Below are 21,394 nucleotides of genomic sequence, written 5' to 3' on the forward strand. Positions count from 1 at the left end.
AAAAAATAGCAGAGGATTATTAAAGCATTAACCTTGATTTTAATGGCCTTGGTTGAGTGGTGAGATCACAATTTGGATGAGCCTGATTATTTACTAAATACAATACATAAATGCAACGGGTTCTTAACACCCATTGCACTCTGGCATTATCGCATTACTGCCATCCTTTGTTGCCTTGCAGACAGGAATATGAAAGCAATCTGTCATGTAGTGAGACTGGCTCCAGAAGCATTTCTCTGATAAGAAGACCCCCTGCCCTTTGCTAGTGTCTGGTCCAGTAGGCTTAGCCATGCGCTTAATCCCCAGAAAGTGGTTCGATTATTGCTGACCAGCAATGGCAAGATAGTTTTTTTTTTCTTCCAAGCTATCAACCTTCCATTAATTCCTTAAGCAGAAATACGGTGCAATCTATATTTCCTTGGCATGTGTCACCCAGATGGTGCCGTGCTTATGTTTTCAAATAACCATGTTCCAAAATAACATAGTTTGAATAATAAATTCTACAAATCCTTTCTAAGAAAGAGAAGCAGAATTCTCAGAAGCTGCATAAACTTTTACGCATGATGCTATGGCTTATCCCTTTTATGCAGAATATATGTGTATATGTCTCATATATTCTTTAAAGAGATATTTGCTTCAAGTTGTTTTTTCCTTTTATTGTTGTCAGTCATTGTTAACGTGTTACATCTTAAACAGCAGTCAGACACTCTTGGTCAGCAGTACTGAACTTGTCATTTAATACAGCTGGTCCTAAATCCTATGTGTAGGTCGATGCTGTCAAGCAACCATGACTGTACATTTTGGTATTGATTGGAATTTCTGCATCCAATTCCTCCCTAACTTAGATTTCTTCTTTTCCTCTCCTCTGCTAAAAATGGGGAGAATTTGAACATATGTCTTTTTTATATATGTGTCAAAAGAATTTGGTAAATTCTGAGACTTTCATAAGCACGTTTAGCATGCATATTTACTTGCATGTATCTATATTTACTGATGCTTCATTTTTGGAATACTTTGGGAATCTTGCACCTTTTGAAAATTGTTTCTTTTTTTTAACTATTAGATTTCCTATTATGAAATACCTGGCCCAGTAAACAGGAAAACAGAACGTCATCTAGCTATCAATTGTGTTCAGGATATATTTGTTTGCTGGTGGCCACTAGTCAACGATGATGCTTGGCCTTGGGCCCCCATTTCTTCTGAGAAGGACAGAGTCAATCTGCTGCTCCTGGGCTATGCTCAAGGAAGACTTGAGGTAAATATGAAATAAATACATATATTTTAAATGAAGTGCAGATAAAACAGGATTATTGGCTTTTCTGTTCTGAAATAAATATGAATGCTTTTTAAACTTATAACATTTTTTTCAAATGTTCAAAAAAGGAAAATTGAAGATGAAATGAGATCCTAAAATGTGTCATGTCTGTAGGGTACCTGGACAAATTCCACTGCTATCTCGAGTCATGTAGTGATTAAGAACACAGGCTTCCAGTTTCAAAACTTAACCGTGCCATTCTCTAATTCTCTGTCCTTGAGCAGGTTACTAACCTCTGTGTTCTACAGTTTCATTTTTTGAAAAAATAGAGTTAATGAAGACAAATGAGTCAGTATATGTATGTCAAGCAATACCTTCATAAAATAAACTCTGATTCACTGTTCACTATTTTGATTATTATTAGTACTAATATTTGCTCATGATTTCATGCTTTTAAAAGCTGTCTAACTAATTACCTTCTTCAAATTCCACTCAATTACTTAACAAACATTAGTCAAATGCCTGTTTTGTGCAAGACATGTGGTGCCAGACTATCATTAGGGCAAGAATGTGCTTCCAGTTTTTAGTGATTAAGATTAAAGCTTATATCTATAGATAGATAAAGATATGAGTATAAGCATATAAAGACTATATAAGCATGGCTGTAGAGATGGACTGCTCAGTCCAGTATCCTGTCTCTGATAGGAGCACCAAAAGGGTTAATCTATGAATTAAGGATAAAAAACCTCATTCTGTCTATTCCTGGCAATAATTTGATCTTTCATTCATATGTTAAACTGTATGTATTTTTAGTTTATACCAGTGCTTTGAGTATAAAATTCCCTTTCTGTTTTAGCACTCTAAAAAGAAAGCTCTCTCCTACCCACTTTAAGTTTTACCTGGGTAAAGTAGTATGTTCCTATATTTTCCCCTAAATCTATTATCCATTATACCTCAAGGAATATTTTCCAGAATTAGTATTGTGAAATGAAATTAAGAGGTCTAAATTTTCTATATCCTTACCTATGACTTCTGATTTTATAAATTTTCATGTTGTCTTTTAAGACTGAAGAGTCCTAATATTTTTGACATGTATGTATGTTTATATATTTTCCTTTGGAATCCTCATCAATTTCCTATAGATTTTTTAGTTTCTTTTGTTTTAGAAATTTTCCAGTTCTGTTACTCTGAGTAAGATAAGATAATTTTAGTGCTTTAGCTGTAGATCTTGTGAGGCTAAGGGTGTGCTCTGTACCTGTTCACTCCATATTCATGTCTACCATTTTATTGATCTGAGGTGTAGAAGTTTATTGAGTAAGACACTTCATCAGAATGACTCAATATAATTAAACTTACTAGAATTCTGTTATTTTTTCAACATTATAATAAAAGTAAAAATAAGTTAGCTTGTAGGTTTATGTTTTTCCAGTTATATTGATTTGAAATGAGTGCTTTAATATGAAATTAGAATTGTCCTGAAAGGGTACACATATGGTCTACTGCCTTAGTGCCCTGTGTCATCTAGATCATGGACTTTGCAATTGAACAAACCTGGAATTGCCTGTTGTTTAGGCCATATACTAACTGTGTAACCTTTAGTTTACTCCCCTTAAGCTTCTGCCTGTTTCTAGGTAATTCTGTGTTGTGTGGCTTTGGGTAGAACACTTAACCTGTATGGCTTTAATTTTCTTATTTTTAAAAGGATAGATTTAAACCAGCTAGTTCAGCTCCAGGTCCCCGATAGCTCAAAACACTGCTTATCTGGATTCTGAAGCATGGATCTCATTTTCCATTGACTGCTCAAATATCTTCAGTATATCCTAAAACTAAACTCTGTCTCATCACTAAAAACTCCTTGTTAATTGGCCTTAACCTGCCTTTCCTATGTTAGTTCCTTAAAGTCATGTAAACCTAGCAAAATGAATTTGCTAGCTGCCTTATTTTTTTCCCCACTTCCTGAATTTGCACATTAATGGTATTTCTAACTGAAATAGCCATGTCACTCAGTGGCTGTTGAGCATGACCATAGTATAAGCACTGTATTTCATTCTAGGGAATATGAATAAGAAACGTGTTGATTCCTATAAGGATATTAGTATTTATCAGTGAGAGACATAGATGAAAACATTTAAGTGCATCAAGGTGTGAATGGTGCTGTGGGTATGTAAATTACAATGGGAGCCAAAAAGGAGTGATTGATTCTACTTAAAGAGATATTAAAGAGGAAAGATTAAACATGCTTTGCTATGTGCTCAAATAAGATTGATACACAGTTTTCCTTTCTTTATTACCCTTTCTAGGTTTGATATAAAGATTGTACTTGTCCTCTAAAGTGATTTGGCTAGCTTTTCCCTTTAATCCTTCCTGAAACAGTAACAAAAATAATTATCTGAAACTTGAAGTTTTGGTAAAACTTACTGTAGAGCTGTCTGGATGTGGTATATCTCTCAAGGAAGGTAGAATTTTCTGATTTTATTTTAAAGAGTTGTTTAGATTTTGAGAATTGTAGTTTTTCCTTTAATACTGTTCTATAATTTATGTTTCTAGAAAATCCTCCACTTTATGTTTGAATATATTTTTAAAAAGTTGTATATGATATTTGCATAATTTTTTCATTCACTGTTGATTGCATTAAGTCTCTTAAATTATAATATGCTGATATACAGTTCATTTTTTGACAAGAACTTTTGTTTTTGGGGTTTGTCTCTTTCAGTTAATCTTTCAAAATTAATGTGTTGGAAAAATTTGTAAAGTTTTCGTTTTCACTCTTCTGCGTGGGCACCATTTATTGAAGCTACTGCCCTTTTCCCATTGTATACTCCTGGCATCTTTGTCAAAAGTCAGCTAGCTGTAAATATGTAGACTTACTTCTGAGCTGTCAATTCTGGTTCCATTGGCATATGTGTCTGTTTTTATGTGTGTACCATGCTGTTTTGGTTACTATAGTGTTGTAGTATATTTTGAAGTCAGGTACTGTGCTGCCTCCAACTTTATTTTTGCTGCTTGAGGTCTTTGGTATTTTCATACAAATTTTAGAATTATTTTTTTTCTAATACTATGAAGAATAGTGTAGGATTTTTGATAGGGAATTATATTGAATCTGTAGATCATTCTGGGTATTGTGGACATTTTAATAGTATTAATTTTTCTAATCTTTTCTAATCCATGAACATGAGATAAGGAATAATATTCAGCTACTAGAAAGGCATTGTGTTAAATGAAATAAGCCAGGAACAGAAAAACACATACAGCATAATCTCATATACAGACTCTAATAAAATTTAACACATAGAAGCTGAGACTAGAATGAGGGTTACCAGAAATTAGAGAGATTAGAGGGCAGAGGAGAGGGATAGAGACAGGTTAGGTAAGGATAAAAAGTTAAAATTAGATGAAAGCAATATGTGCTGATGTTCTACTACATCGTATGGTGACCATAGTTAACAATAATGCATATATTCTTCAAACTATCTAGAAGAAAGGGTTTTGCATGTTTTTACCACAAACAAATGGTAAAAGTTTAAGGTAATAGATATGATAATGACCATAATGTATACATGAATTCAAACATCACACTGGACCCCATAAATACATGCAATTATTTATTATGTGTTGACCAAAATGAAGATAAAAGAAGCAAAAACAATAAAAGAAGTGTATTTTTAAAAAAGATTTATTTATTTTTATTTGAGAGGGAGAGTTATATAAAAAGGAGGGAGGAGCAGAGAGAGGCCTTCCATCTGCTGGTTCACTCTCCAAAAAGCCACAACTGTTGGGGCCTGCCTGAAGCCAGGAGCTAGGAGTTTCTTCCGGGTCTTCCATGCTGGTGCAGGAGTCCAAGCACTTGAGCCATCGTCTACTGACTTCCCAGGCCGTTAGCAGAGAGCTGGATTGGAAGAGGAGCAGCTGGGACGTGAGCCAGTGCCCATATGGGCTGCTGGCACTGCAGGTGGAGACTTAACCTACAGTGCCACAGCGTTGGTCCCATTAAGTGTATTTTTAAAGAAAAAGTTTATTTTTTAGATCCTCATGTAAATCTCAGTATGTGAAAAGGTAATGTCTTTTGGAAGAAGTTTCTAGTGAACTAATATTCTTTTTGTGTATGTATACATAATCATTATGAAGTATAGCAAATTTTCTAGAGTATCATTAACTAAAACTACAGGTCTATGAAAGTAGTATTAAGGCACATCCCTTTAACATTTTTTCTCTAACAGCTAGGGACTTCATGAACTTCTTGAACTGATGAGAATAAAAATGCCCTTAAACTCAAAAAATTCAAAGTTAAAAAATAGCTGCCTCATAAAAAAGAAATGTAATCCTTGGATCTATTAAGCTATAGAATTTTTAAAAAACATTGCCCACCCTGGTTCGATCACGAAAGGATAATAAAATTTTATTTAGACAGTGGCAGGATCCTAGAGGAATAGTTCCTAGCCTGGCAACACATTACAGTCACCTGCAGAGCTTTTAAAAAGGGACCCACCCAAACCAGCTTCATCAGAATATCTGCAGGAGGAGGAGGCAGCAGTAATCTTTTATGGGTTCCTTAGATGATTCTTATGTGCATCCAAGTCCAGACCTACTGCTTTACAGCAAACTAAAAAAAAAAAAAAAAAAATTAAAGCCATCTTTTTTGCATAACAGACCATGGAAAGGATAAAGCCTACATACTTAACCATATGAGAGTCTTAACAGTAGACTTTAAGTAGAAAATTGGCTTACCAAGCAACTTTGAAAAAAAGAAAACAAAGGAAACATAGAAATAAGCTCCCTGTGACTGAATTATCTATCTTTCAAAGGAGAAAGATTTTTAAATTTACTTTATGGATATTAGAAAATCGCTGGTCTAATTTCACACCATAAAACTCTAAATAATAGTCCCTATCTTAATTAGAAGCACAGAGTAGAAAAGTTTTGTAGTCTAAGAAAAAAATTTTTGAAAAATATGTTGTAGTACAGAAGAAAGTATTAATACATTTATTAAACATGTTTTGATGGTGTATATGTGGATTAACATATATAATATGGTAGTCATTTTCATTTAAGTTTCTTTTTTTTTTTAAAGATTTATTTATTTATTTGAAAGAGTTACGGGGGGAGGGTGGGGGAGTTCCATCCAATGGTTCACTCCCCAGTTGGCCGCAACGGCCAGAGCTGTGCCGATCTTAAGCTAGGAGCCAGGAGCTTCCCCCCCACCCCACCCCGTCCCCCACAAGGGTGCAGGGGCCTAAGGACTTGGGCCGTCTTTTGCTGCTTTCCCAGGCCATAACAGAGAGCTGGATCAGAAATGAAGCAGCTGGGACTAGAACCGGCACCCATATGGGATGCTGGCACTTCAGGCCAGGGCGTTAATCCGCTGCGCCAAAGCGTGGACCCCAAATTTCTACATACTGTTTATACTTTTTTGCAAAGTTTTTACTCTCTTTGTCTACCTAATTCATTGGCTTCTCAGTAATATGATAATGACATATTCTTCTGTAACTTTTGTCTTTGGGAAGGTATTTTAACTTTTTAGGTGTGTGAATTTGATAAACTTTCTGAGTGATGGTAATTTCATGATACCTTATTCACAAAAGGTCACCTGACTTTGTTGGCCAAATTATTCAAAACCACATTAGCGGAACTATTAAACTTTAAAAGCTGCTGTCAGGGCGAGGGAAATATAACCTCATGGAGACAATTTTTTTTTCTCCTAAGAATTAAAAGCTACTTCGCAGTAATTTTCAGAAGCAGTAACTGACTGTAATAATGTGATCAGCTGTGGATATAGTGGAATTTGACAAAAGGGCATTCAGAGAACATTACAGTTACATTCAACTGAAAAGCCAAGATATTTAGGAAATAGGTCTTCCAAAGACATACATGTACTGTGTTAGCTTTCAGTCAAATAACAATTATATTTTAGGGATGCTGGTTGTAAAATAAAGCATATGTAAAGAAAACCACACAAAATAAATGTACAGTTTTATTAGTTATTAAAAGGGAAACCCCTCAGCATCCACCAACCAAGCCAAGAAAAATGGCTTTGCAAGTCTTGGAAGAACTGCTGTTGCTCTGTGATAATCTTAGTTCCCTACCCTGTCCCCACCCAAAGGAACCTCAGTCACTTTCCTGTGTACTCATATAGTTTTTATCTCCTAAATGTGCACTCCCAGGAGCCATAGTTTAATATTATCTTAGCATATTTTAATTTGTATCTTAAGTCTCTTCTAATTTTTATGTTCTTCATCTGTCCCTTTGTTTTCTTTAACATTTATCTATTGAAACTGTCATGCCCCAGTCTGCATCTTGTTTGTGTATTCATGACATGGTTCAACATGTTTCTCTTATCTTTTGGAAATTCTGCAATTAGTAGTCAGTATTGGCAAGACCTTATGGGGTGGTGTGTTCTTTAATCAGGAAGCACATAATTTCAGGTTCTCTCTCTCTTAGTTGTTTCTCTTTTTGATATTAGCAGCTATTGATTTTCAGTGCTCAGATCTATTAATTTATTAGGGTTGCAAAATGTTAATATTATAATTATGTAATGTATTACTTGGGATACCTTTATAAAGAGACAGTTCCACTCACCTCCTACTAGTTTTCCTATTGTTATATTCATATAGGATTAGCAGGATAAGTATCTGATTCTTTTCTGTTTACTAGTTTTCAGTATAATGGATTGATTCCCTGCTACTCTCTGATACTGACTAATTAGCTTGTATTTTTAAAATAGCATTTGTACTTTATGGATTTAACTTCAACTTGATAGGTTTCATAAATTGAAATTGTTACCTTATCAGAAGCTCATATTATCCATCTTTGCAGAGTGAGAGTCACTTCAAGTTGATTTCTCTTTTTATCATGACCTTAGCAGTCTTGGGTAGCTTCCATACTATCTGATACAACAACATGTTTCATACTCATCTTGTACATTTCCTGTCCTAGGCCTGAAATTAACCACTTCTTCAAGACTTGCTGGTTTCCTTTAATGGAAAATGGTATTTTAAGCCCAAGGCAGGGTATTAAGGATGTTAGGATATTGCTTTTGTATTGTTTTCTATGTTTACTTTTTTAGCAGGAATTAGAGATTTATACATGTACATATTATAACAAGTCCATATTGGTACCCTTAACTTTACGACTACAGAGTTTTAAATTTAACCCTTCTGTGTATCTGTGTCTCTCACTTCTATGCCCCAAGTTTTAGTTTACAGGGACACAGGTATCAATTGGAATATCCCGTAATTACTAACTTATTTTATCCCATAGTTGACAATTAACAGTCTCAGGCTAATCATATTAATAAGAACAGTCAAAAATTTTGTGTTTTCTTGTTTCTCCCTATCCCATTTTAAGTAGTGTACTTTATCTATGGTAATGGATCATGTAGTTAGTACATAGAATGCCCTTTCTTTTAATCCTCACCTTGAATTGTCTGTTTATATAGGGATTTAGAGAGATTAAAAAACAACAACACTGCTACCTTTCCAGAATCAGAGTTACCATGTTTATGGTCATAAAAAATGCCAATAGTGGGGGGCGGAGCCAAGATGGCGGAATAGTGAGGGCGCGCACCCATAGTCCGGGAAAATTTAGTTTAATAAAAGGGGAGTTACGGTAGCCTCAGAAAAAAAGAACCAGGAAAATATTGCAGACAAAACTCTTCTGGATCCAGTGGGCGTGAATCGGAGGACCTACTGGGAGAACAAGGTCGCCCACCGCGCGCGAAAGCCGAACCACAGGACCGAGCCGCAGGACTGAGCCGCGGAAGCCGAGCCGAGGGACGGAGCTGCGCGCAAGTGCTCGAAGGGGAGTGCAACAGCGGGGAGACTTGGGAAGTCCAGGGCTCCGAGTCCACACATCGGCGCTGGAAGGGGAGCAGACCTGCGTGGAGAGCGTGGGAGCCCACAGTTCGGGACGTCAGCGGCAGACTCAACACACCAGCGCTGGAACGCGAGGTGAGCCGAACCTCAATAACCCGAGACACCGGCAGGCAAGCGGAGAGAGGGGACTAGAGGGAACGACCCCCGGGGCGGGGGGGACTTCACCAAGCTAACTGGAAGAGAGAGAGGGGGAAAAAAAAAAAAAGGTGACTGGTACGGACACGGGTTTCTCTCTCTCCGCTCACCTCTCAAGGGCGAGCAAGACAAAGAGCAGGCGCCATCTTGGACATACGTCATAAGCAGAGCGACCTCAGGTCTGCACCGGCCCTGAGCCTAGCAGTAAAACCTGACTCTGGGTGGGGCGAATTAACAGGAGATTAGGACTTAGTAAATTTATGGTGCTACTGAACTGAGACTGTGAAAAAAGAGACGGTGGGGGAGAGAACTCACGGAATTCACGTGAGCACTCTCCAGAGACGCTACAATTCCGTAACTTTGGCAACCCAGTGGGAGACTGAAGGAGAATTTGAGCGCACTCTAAGGGCCGAACAGATTCCCTGTGTGGTCCTTGGGAAAGAGCTTCTGATCTCTGGCTCCTGTGGGTATATCATTTGCCTGCTAACTACCTCCAACTTTGTTCAGCTGTGCAGAATAACTTCCCTGTTGAATCAAAAAAAAAAGAGAGAGAGAGAGAGAGAGAGGTTTACCACGCCTAACCTGGGAGTGTCACCTTTGGCACACCAAACAGAGCTCTCAGGCCACACCCATCTCAAGCCCTAAGGCTCCATCAAAAACAGATAGTCCACTTAATCTAGAGTCATAGTATAACAAGAAAAAGCACCACAGTGAAGAAACCAAATATCTCCAATATGACAAATAACAAACGCAAAAACCAAGGTAATAAAAACAAGGAAGTCACCATGAAGCCCTCAAATGAAAAAGACACCCCAATTCAAGATTATGAGGATGATGACATAGAAGAAATGCAAGAAGCAGATCTCAAAAAATTGATAAGAACATTAAGAAGTTCTCAAAAACAAATTCTTGAACTACAGAAATCCTTAATGGACAAGATAGAAAATCTCTCTCGTGAAAATGAAATATTAAGGAGGAATCAAAATGAAACGAAACAACTAGTACAACAGGAAACTGGGATAGTGACTGAAGTGAAGAATTCAATAGATCAAATGAAAAACACAATAGAGAGCCTTACAAACAGAATGGGAGAAGCAGAAGAGAGAATATCGGACTTAGAAGACAGAGAACAGGAAAGGATACAGTCAGACCAAAGAAAGGAAGAGGAAATTAGGAATCTAAAACATATTGTCGGGAATCTTCAGGATACTATTAAAAAACCCAACATTCGGGTTCTAGGAGTTCCTGAAGGCATGGAGAGGGAGAAAGGATTAGAAGGCCTTTTTAGTGAGATATTAGCAGAAAATTTCCCAGGTTTGGAGAAGGACAGAGAAATCCTAGTACAGGAAGCTCACAGAACCCCTAATAAACACGACCAAAAGAGACCCTCACCACGGCACGTTGTAATTAAACTCTCCACAGTGAAACATAAAGAAAAGATCCTAAAATGTGCAAGAGAGAAACGTCAGATTACTCTCAGAGGATCTCCAATCAGACTCACAGCTGACTTCTCATCAGAAACTCTACAAGCTAGGAGGGAATGGCAAGATATAGCCCAGGTACTAAGAGAGAACAACTGCCAGCCCAGAATATTATATCCTGCAAAGCTATCATTTGTGAATGAAGGTGAAATAAAGACTTTTCATAACAAACAGAAATTGAAAGAATTTGTTGCCACTCGTCCAGCCCTGCAAAAGATGCTTAAAGATGTGTTACACACAGAAACAAAGAAACACGGTCATCAATATGAAAGAAGGTAAAGGAAGGAAACCAAGGAAGGAAAGCTCACAGCAAAAGATCACAGGGAATTCAAAGCATATATTAGAACTTATCTTTGGCAAGTGGCAGGGCAAAGTTACCACTTATCATTAGTCACATTGAACGTGAATGGCCTGAACTGTCCAGTTAAAAGACACCGTTTGGCTGATTGGGTTAAAAAACAAAACCCATCTATTTGCTGCCTACAAGAAACACATCTTTCCAACAAAGATCCATACAGACTGAAAGTGAAAGGCTGGAAAAAGATATACCATGCCAACAGAAATGAAAAAAGAGCAGGCGTAGCCATCTTAATATCAGACACCATAAACTTTACCACAAAAACCATTAAGAGAGACAAAGAGGGACACTACATAATGATTAAGGGATCAATTCAACAGGAAGATATAACAATTATCAATGTATATGCACCTAACTACAGGGCACCGGTTTATCTAAAAGATTTGTTAACGGACTTAAAGGGAGACTTAGACCCCAATACAATAGTACTGGGGGACTTCAATACTCCACTCTCAGAAATAGACAGATCAATAGGACAGAAGATCAACAAGGATACAGTAGATTTAAACGACACTATAGCCCAAATGGATCTAACAGATATATACAGAACTTTCAATCCTACAGCTAAAGATTATACATTCTTCTCAGCAGTACATGGAACCTTCTCTAGGATTGACCACATACTAGGCCATAAAGCAAGTCTCAGCAAATTCAAAAGAATTAGAATCATACCATGCAGCTTCTCAGACCATAAAGGAATGAAGTTGGAAATGAACAACTCAGGAATCCCTAGAGCATACGCAAACACATGGAGATTGAACAACATGCTCCTGAATGAACAATGGGTCATAGAAGAAATCAAAAGAGAAATCAAAAACTTTCTGGAAGTAAATGAGGATAACAGCACAACATACCAAAACTTATGGGACGCAGCAAAAGCAGTGTTAAGAGGAAAGTTTATATCAATAGGTGCCTACATCAAGAAATTGGAAAGGCACCAAATAGATGAGCTTTCTATTCACCTCAAGGATCTAGAAAACCTACAGCAAACCAGACCCAAATCTAGTAGGAGAAGAGAAATAATTAAAATCAGAGAAGAAATCAACAGGATTGAATCAAGAAAAACATTACAAAAAATCAGCCAAACGAGGAGCTGGTTTTTTGAAAAAATAAACAAAATTGACACCCCATTGGCCCAACTAACTAAAAAAAGAAGAGAAAAGACCCAAATCAATAAAATCAGAGATGAAAAAGGAAATGTAACAACAGACACCACAGAAATAAAAAGAATCATCAGAAATTACTACAAGGACTTGTATGCCAGCAAACAGGGAAACCTATCAGAAATGGATAGATTCCTGGACACATGCAACCTACCTAAATTGAACCAGGAAGACATCGAAAACCTAAACAGACCCATAACTGAGACAGAAATTGAAACAGTAATAAAGGCCCTCCCAACAAAGAAAAGCCCAGGACCAGATGGATTCACTGCTGAATTCTACCAGACATTTAAAGAAGAACTAACTCCAATTCTTCTCAAACTATTCAGAACAATTGAAGAAGAGGGAATCCTCCCAAATTCTTTCTATGAAGCCAGCATCACCTTAATTCCTAAGCCGGGAAAAGATGCAGCACTGAAAGAGAATTACAGACCAATATCCCTGATGAACATAGATGCAAAAATCCTCAATAAAATTCTGGCCAATAGAATACAACAACACATCAGGAAAATCATCCACCCAGACCAAGTGGGATTCATCCCTGGTATGCAGGGATGGTTCAACATTCGCAAATCAATCAATGTGATTCACCACATTAACAGACTGCAGAAGAAAAACCATATGATTCTCTCAATAGATGCCGAGAAAGCATTTGATAAAATACAACACCCGTTCATGATGAAAACTCTAAGCAAACTGGGTTTGGAAGGAACATTCCTCAATACAATCAAAGCAATCTATGAAAAACCCACAGCCAACATCCTATTGAATGGGGAAAAGTTGGAAGCATTTCCACTGAGATCTGGGACCAGACAGGGATGTCCACTCTCACCACTGCTATTCAATATAGTTCTGGAGGTTCTAGCCAGAGCTATTAGGCAAGAAAAAGAAATTAAAGGGATACAAATTGGGAAGGAAGAACTCAAACTATCCCTCTTTGCAGATGACATGATTCTTTATTTAGGGGACCCAAAGAACTCTACCAAGAGACTATTGGAACTCATAGAAGAGTTTGGCAAAGTAGCAGGGTATAAAATCAATGCACAAAAATCAACAGCCTTTGTATACACAGACAATGCCATGGCTGAGGAAGAACTTCTAAGATCAATCCCATTCACAATAGCTACAAAAACAATCAAATACCTTGGAATAAACTTAACCAAGGACGTTAAAGATCTCTACGATGAAAATTACAAAACCTTAAAGAAAGAAATAGAAGAGGATACCAAGAAATGGAAAAATCTTCCATGCTCATGGATTGGAAGAATCAATATCATCAAAATGTCCATTCTCCCAAAAGCAATTTATAGATTCAATGCAATACCAATCAAGATACCGAAGACCTTCTTCTCAGATCTGGAAAAATTGGTGCTGAAATTTATATGGAGGCACAAGAGACCTCGAATAGCTAAAGCAATCTTGTACAACAAAAACAAAGCCGGAGGCATCACAATACCAGATTTCAGGACATACTACAGGGCAGTTGTAATCAAAACAGCATGGTACTGGTACAGAAACAGAAGGATAGACCAATGGAACAGAATTGAAATACCAGAAATCAACCCAAACATCTACAGCCAACTTATATTTGATCAAGGATCTAAAACTAATTCCTTGAGCAAGGACAGTCTATTCAATAAATGGTGCTGGGAAAATTGGATTTCCACGTGCAGAATCATGAAGCAAGACCCCTACCTTACACCTTACACAAAAATCCACTCAACATGGATTAAAGACCTAAATCTACGACCTGACACCATCAAGTTACTAGAGAACATTGGAGAAACCCTTCAAGATATTGGCACAGGCAAAGAGTTTCTGGAAAAGACCCGGGAGGCACAGGCAGTCAAAGCCAAAATTAACTATTGGGATTGCATCAAATTGAGAAGTTTCTGTACTGCAAAAGAAACAGTCAGGAGAGTGAAGAGACAACCGTCAGAATGGGAAAAAATATTTGCAAACTATGCAACAGATAAAGGGTTAATAACCAGAATCTACAAAGAGATCAAGAAACTCCACAAAAACAAAACCAACAACCCAATTAAGAGATGGGCCAAGGACCTCAATAGACATTTTTCAAAAGAGGAAATCCAAATGGCCAACAGGCACATGAAAAAATGTTCAAGGTCATTAGCAATCAGAGAAATGCAAATCAAAACCACAATGAGGTTCCACCTCACCCCGGTTAGAATGGCTCACATTCAGAAATCTACCAACAACAGATGCTGGCGAGGATGTGGGGAAAAAGGGACACTAACCCACTGTTGGTGGGAATGCAAACTGGTCAAGCCACTATGGAAATCAGTCTGGAGATTCCTCAGAAACCTGAAGATAACCCTACCGTTCGACCCAGCCATCCCACTCCTTGGAATTTACCCAAAGGAATTTAAATTGGCAAACAAAAAAGCGGTCTGCAGCCTAATGTTTATTGCAGCACAATTCACAATAGCTAAGACCTGGAACCAACCTAAATGCCCATCAACGGTAGACTGGATAAAGAAATTATGGGATATGTACTCTTTAGAATACTATACTGCAGTAAGAAACAACGAAATCCAGTCATTTGCAACAAAATGGAGGAATCTGGAACACATCATGCTGAGTGAAATAAGCCAGTCCCAAAGGGACAAATACCATATGTTCTCCCTGATCGGTGACAACTGACTGAACACCAAAAAGGAAACTTGTTGAAGTGAAAGGGACACTATGGGAAACGGTGACTTGATCAGCATAGCCCTGACTGTTAATGAACAACTTAATACATTATCCCTCTTAGTAGTTTTTTTGTCTGTTCTACTTAATATGACTGATTTAATTCTGTAATTAATACACAGTTATTCTTAAGTGTTGAAATTTAACTGAATTGTGATCCCTGTTAAACATAAGAGTAGGAATAAGAGAGGGAAGAGATATATAATTTGGGACATGCTCAAGCTGACTTGCCCCAAATGGTAGAGTTAGAAACATACCAGGGGATTCCAATTTAATCCCATCAAGGTGGCATGTACCAATGCCATCTCACTAGTCCAAGTGATCAATTTCAGTTCGCAATTGATCATAATGAAAGGACTAAGAGTCAAAGGGAGCACATAAGCAAGTCTAGTACCTGCTAAAACTAACCGATAGAATAAATAAAGGGGAGAGTGATCCAACATGGGAAGTGAGATACTCAGCAGACTCATAGAATGGCAGATGCCCTAAATAGCACTCTGGCCTCAGAATCAGCCCTAAAGGCACTCGGATCTGGCTGAAAAGCCCATGAGAGTATTTCAGGCATGGAAAGCCAAGACACTCTGGCAAAAGATCTCTGTGAGTGAGATCTCAGTGGAAAGAACAGGTCTTCAAAGAAGGAGGTACCTTTCTCTGAAGGGAGGAGAGAACCTCCACTTTGACTATGACCTTGTCTAAACAAGATAAGAGTCGGAGAACTCAAGGGGCTTCCATAGCCTTGGAAACTCATGACTGGAGCATAGGGAGATTACTGATGCCATAGACAGGAGTGTCAATTGGTAAAGTCAACAACAGGAGTCACTGTGCACTTACTCCTCATGTAGGATCTCTGTCCTTAATGTGCTGTGCATTGAGATTTAATGCTATAACGAGTACTCAAATAATATATTTCACTTTGTGTTTCTATGGGGGTGCAAACTGTTGAAATCTTTACTTAATGCATACTAAACTGATCCTCTGTAAAAAAAAAAAAAAAAAAAAAAGAAAAGAAAAGAAACTATCAACTCCCAACTTGACTCTCACTGGGATTAAACATGACAATAGGTCTGATCTGATTTCATCATCATTAAAAAAAATCATCTATTATTTTTCACTTTATGTTTCTGTGTGGGAGCAAACTGTTGAAAGCCTTACTTAATGTATACTAAGCTGATCTTCTGTATATTAAGATAATCGAAAATGAATCTTGATGTGAATGGAAGGGGAGAGGGAGTGGGAAAGGGGAGGGTTGTGGGTGGGAGGGACGGTATGGGGGGGAAGCCATTGTAATCCATAAATCGTACTTTGGAAATTTATATTCATTATATAAAAGTTAAAAAAAAATAAAAAATAAATAAAAAATTAAAAAAAAAAAAAAAAAAAATGCCAATAGTTCGAACTAACTTTTTGCAAAGAAGTATAAGGCCTGTGTGTGTGTGTTTTTTTTTTTTAAGGCCTGGGTTTTGATTCATGTTTTTGCATATGGATATCCATTTGTTCTAGCACTGTTTGTTGAAAAGACTGTTGTTTTTCCGTTGAATTGCCTTTGCTTCTTTGTCAAGTATCAGTCAACTATATCCATTTTGAGATTCTCTATCTTATTCATCGATCTACTTGTGAATCCTTTAATGAAATTTTTTTTTACCATATTATGTTGGCTCTTATAATAAGCACTTATGTGGACTGGAGGATTTTATTAAAACAAAATATAAGTTTATAAGTTTCACTTACCAAAAAGTATGGATAAGGGAATGTTTATATTTACACAGGAATCTTGAGCCAATCTCTGATTGCCTATGATTGCTTTTGTGCTTTATGATCTTTCATAATTTTAAAATATCTTCCCGGAATGGTATCTATCATATTGACTGATTATGTTGTTCCTTCCCTATACTGCTCTTCCTTTGATGACTGTTGGATAAATTCTGTCTTCTTTCGTCAAATTTAACTCTTTTTATTCTTAATATGAATCATCTCAGCGTTGCATTTTCAAATGATTTTTAACTTAAAAGCTAACTGATTTAAACTTAGCTAAAATGGTTCATTTTAGGATTGATAATGACAACCTGTTTATCTTTGAAACTGGGAAATTCCAGGACCTTTTGGCCTCCTCTTTATCTTTTCAGTTTATTGTTAACTTGAAGTTTTCACTTGTTGCTGTTCTTTTTTTTTTTTTTTTTTTTTTTTTTTTTTTTTTTTTTCTTTTGCACAGCCTATGGTCCAGCTGAGGTACTGCCTGTTTTTCTCTTTTTCATCTTTGGACTTCCTTGTTGCCTTAGAATTAAAGGAGAAATATTTCCCTTCGGCTTTTTCACCTTCAGTTGACTTTGCACATTGTGAAAGTCTTTATTTTTCCATCTGTTCATTCTCTAATCTATGCTTTTCTTTCCTTCTTTTTTTTTTTAGACTTATTTACTTATTTGAAAGAGTCACAGAGAGAGAGAGAGAGGGACAGATAGGTAGACAGAGAACCTCTATCTGCTGGTTCACTCCCTAGAAAGCTGCAACAGCCAGCCAGGGCTGGGCCAGGCTGAAATCAGGAACCAGGAGTTCCATCCAAGTCTCTCACATGGGTGGCAGGGGCCCAAACACTTGGGCCATCTCCTACTGCGTTTTCCAGGCCATCAGCCAGGAGCTAAATTGGAAGAGAAGCATCCTGGACACAGACTGGCATATGACACACTGCCAGCATTGCAGGTACAGCGTTACCTGTTGGGCCATAGCTCCCACCCCTGTGTGCTTCTTATTGTTGGCCTATAAACTGTAACTTTGTTAGGTCTTTTTACCCTGTTCCGTATCATAGGCAGTCCCATTTGAAATTTATTGACTGGTTTCTGAAATCTCTGACATAGATTTAAAAAATTTTAAAAGTGTTACTAGATTTCAGAACTTGCCAACTTTGGGGAGTACATAAGACAGGATTAAGACCAAAGGTATTCTTGATGAAGTTTGTATAGGGTAACAATAACTATGTCTTAAGAAGCAAGGAGTAGACTTCAAATTAACCTTGATTACGTGATTGTCACCAAACATAGCCCTCTACTTCTGGATGATTTTTTTTTTTTTTGACAGACAGAGTGGACAGTGAGAGAGAGAGACAGAGAGAAAGGTCTTCCTTTGCCGTTGGTTCATCCTCCAATGGCCAGCGGGGCCAGTGCGCTGCAGCTGGCGTACCGCGCTGATCCGATGGCAGGAGCCAGGTACTTATCCTGGTCTCCCATGGGGTGCAGGGCCCCAAGACTTGGGCCATCCTCCACTGCACTCCCTGGCCACAGCAGAGAGCTGTCCTGGAAGAGGGGCAACCGGGACAGAATCTGGCGCCCCGACCGGGACTAGAACCCAGTGTGTCGGCGCCGCAAGGCAGAGGATTAGCCTAGTGAGCCGCGGCACTGGCCATGGATGATTTCTTTGTTCTTTTCTTCAGGGCATTGTCATTTAGCATTTTTTTTCCTTTACTACACACCATATTTTTCATTCTTTTATTTTACTTTTTTTTTTTTTTTTTTGACAGGCAGAGTGGACAGTGAGAGAGAGAGACAGAGAGAAAGGTCTTCCTTTTCTGTTGGCTCATCCCTCCGAAGCCAGGAGTCAGGTGCTTCTTCCTGGTCTCTCATGCAGGTGCAGGGCCCAAGCACTTGGGCCATCCTCCACTGCACTCCCGGGCCAGAGCAGAGAGCTGGACTGGAAGAGGGGCAACCGGGACAGAATCCGGTGCCCCAACCGACTAGAACCTGGTGTGCTGGCGCCGCAGGTGGAGGATTAGCCTATTGAGCCGCGGTGCCAGCCATTCTTTTATCTTACTATCATATCTTGGCCTTGATCATTTCATGACTAGAACTTCAATCTAAGTTCGTTTTGGGAGAAAAACTAGCTGCATAAATATAAAATGAAATATATTTTTAGTAATTATAGGTTTGAGTTTCTAAAACTCTCTTTTCTGGATATTTTGCAATAATTACATAATTGTATTTGGTCTCTTCAACTTATTTTCAAGAATCTATAACAGGAAATCTTAAAACCTGAAAGCAGTAACATATTTTTCTTTAATATAGTTCTTCAGTCAATAGGATATACTTTAAAATTCTTAAAAAGCCTGCTGAAAATGCTTGTATTTGCATTTCATATATATTTTTTAAAGTACTTTATTTATTTGAAAAATAGAATTACAGAGAGAGGTAGAGACAAGAAGAGAGAGGTTTTCCGTTCACTCCCCAAATGGCCACAATGACTAGGGATGGGCCAGGAGCTTCTTTGGGTCTCTCACATGGGTGCAGAGGTCTAAGGATTAGGGCTATCCTCTACTCCCTTCCCAGGCACATTAGCAGGGAGCTGGATTGTTAGTGGAGCAACCAGAACTTGAACCATAGCCCCTATGGGATGCCTACACCACAGGCTGGGACTTTAATCTTCTGTGCCATAGCTCTCGCTATGGTTGTGTGTGTGGATTTTTTTTTTTTATCCATACATTAGCATTTTCCTGGGAGAATGCAATGAGTAGATTTTCTCCCCCCCCTCCTCCCCGATTTTTATTTATTTGAGGGACAGAAAGACCAAGACAGAATGAGGGAGAACTCCCATCAACTGGTTCACACCTCTGAATGCTCACAATGGCTGGGGCTGGGTCAAGGCAGAACCTGAGAGCAGAAAACTCAATCCATGTCTCGTATGTGGGTCTGCATTCGCAGAAAGCTTGAATCAGGTTCTAGTGCCAAATATCATATGCAGGCACTATAATATGGAACATAGGGTTCTTAACTGCTAGGCCAAACATGTGCCCCAGCTAAATTTTCTTAATCTATATCATATTATTTTATCTGAGCTCCTTTTTTCTGATGATGACCTGTTTCTCCCTGATTGTGTTAAGTACTTAAAAATGTTTATTTTTATCTGCTTGATAGGCAGAATGATAGAGACAACTCTTTGATCTTCTGACTCACTCTGCAAATGCCTATAACAGCCGAGACTGGGCCAGGCCAAAGCCAGCTCAGAACTCCATCCAGGTCTCCCACATGGGCAGAGGGTACTCAAGGCATCACCAGCTACCTCCCAGGAAGCTGGACTCCAAAGTCAAGTAGCCAGGACTCAGGCCAGTACTCTCAGACAGGATCCAGTGTTGCAAGGAGGAGGACCCACGCCTGCCTGGACACAATACCTGCCCCTCACTACTTTTTCAACACAAAATGACTTCAGAATGATAAATAAATTTTAGAATTTTTAAATTAAATTAATTTAAAAATATTAATATCTCATTTAGGTACTGTTCAAATACTATCATCATTTTTTAAAATAATTTTTAAAATTCATTTATATGAGAGGTAGAGTTACAGATAGTGAGAAGGAGAGACAGAGAAAACGGTCTTCATCTGCTAGCTCACTCCCCAAATGGCTGCAACAGCTGGAGCTGGGCTGATCCAAAGCCAGGAACTTCTTCCTGGTCTCCCATGCACGTGCAGGGGCCCCACCACTTGGGTACTTCTACTGCTTTCCCAGACCATTGCAGAGAGCTAGATTGGAAGAGGAGCAGGTAGGACTAGAACCGGTGCCCTTATGGGATGCCAGCACCACACGTGCAGAATTAACCTACTGAGCCACAGTGCCGGCCCCTCACCATTCTTCATTGACCCATACTTTTGCAGGAAGGGTCTGCACCATATCAGTCAAATTATTTTTCAACATTTCACTGTGCAGACTTAATTTTATTATTTATTTATCATTACTTCTTGTTTATTTTCGCATTTACCTTTATTATGGCAGTATAAAAATCCATTATTTTCATGTACTGAAATGTTTGTTTCACTCTCATACTATCACAGTTGTCTTTAAAACATTTAAGTATTAACAAAAATAAATTTAAAATCATGAAATTAGATAAAAAATTTATATGTCATATGAAAAATGTATTGTCAGTAGTATTTATTGAGCCTTTGCCATATGCCAACAATGCTAAATATCATTAAAAAATGAAATCATGGGGCAGGCACTGTGGCGTAGCAGGTAAAGCCACCGCTTGCAGTACCAGCATCCCATATGGGTACCATATGGTTCCCAGCTGCTGCACTTCCAATCCAGTTCTCTGCTATGGCTTGGGAAAGCAGTGCACCCTCATGGGAGGCCCGGAAGAAGCTCTTGGCTTCTGGCTTCTGATCAGCGCAGCTTCTGCTGCTGCTGCCGGAGTGAACCAGCAGATGGAAGACCTGTCTCTCTTTCCCTCTCTCTGCCTCTGCCTCTCTGTAACTCTGCCTTTCAAATAAATAAATACATCTTGAAAAAAGAAATCATTGGCCAGCGCCGCAGCTCAATAGGCTAATCCTCCGCCTGCGGCGCCGGCACTCTGGGTTCTAGTCCTGGTTGGGGTGCTGGATTCTGTCCCGGTTACTCCTCTTCCAGTCCAGCTCTCTGCTGTGGCCCAGGAAGGCAGTGGAGGA

General features: G+C 38.4%; 1 protein-coding gene across 12 annotated transcripts in view; it reads left to right on the top strand.

Moving 5' to 3' along the window:
* The window catches only part of WDPCP (WD repeat containing planar cell polarity effector), a 321,214-nt gene that overhangs the window by 141,387 nt on the left and 158,433 nt on the right, over positions 1 to 21,394 (top strand). For all 12 annotated transcript variants that reach the window (XR_016229321.1, XM_051842841.3, XM_051842854.3 and 9 more), the window contains one exon: positions 1,064 to 1,255. Coding sequence is in view for 11 of the 12 variants with exons in the window: in XM_051842841.3 (XP_051698801.3) it covers positions 1,064 to 1,255 (192 nt within the window). In the remaining variant the exon portion in view is untranslated. The remainder of the gene's footprint in view (positions 1 to 1,063; positions 1,256 to 21,394) is intronic.

This window comes from Oryctolagus cuniculus, chromosome 2 (assembly GCF_051225735.1).
Source record: "Oryctolagus cuniculus isolate XC-2025 breed Fujian yellow rabbit chromosome 2, ASM5122573v1, whole genome shotgun sequence".
NCBI classification, from domain to species: Eukaryota; Metazoa; Chordata; class Mammalia; order Lagomorpha; family Leporidae; genus Oryctolagus; species Oryctolagus cuniculus.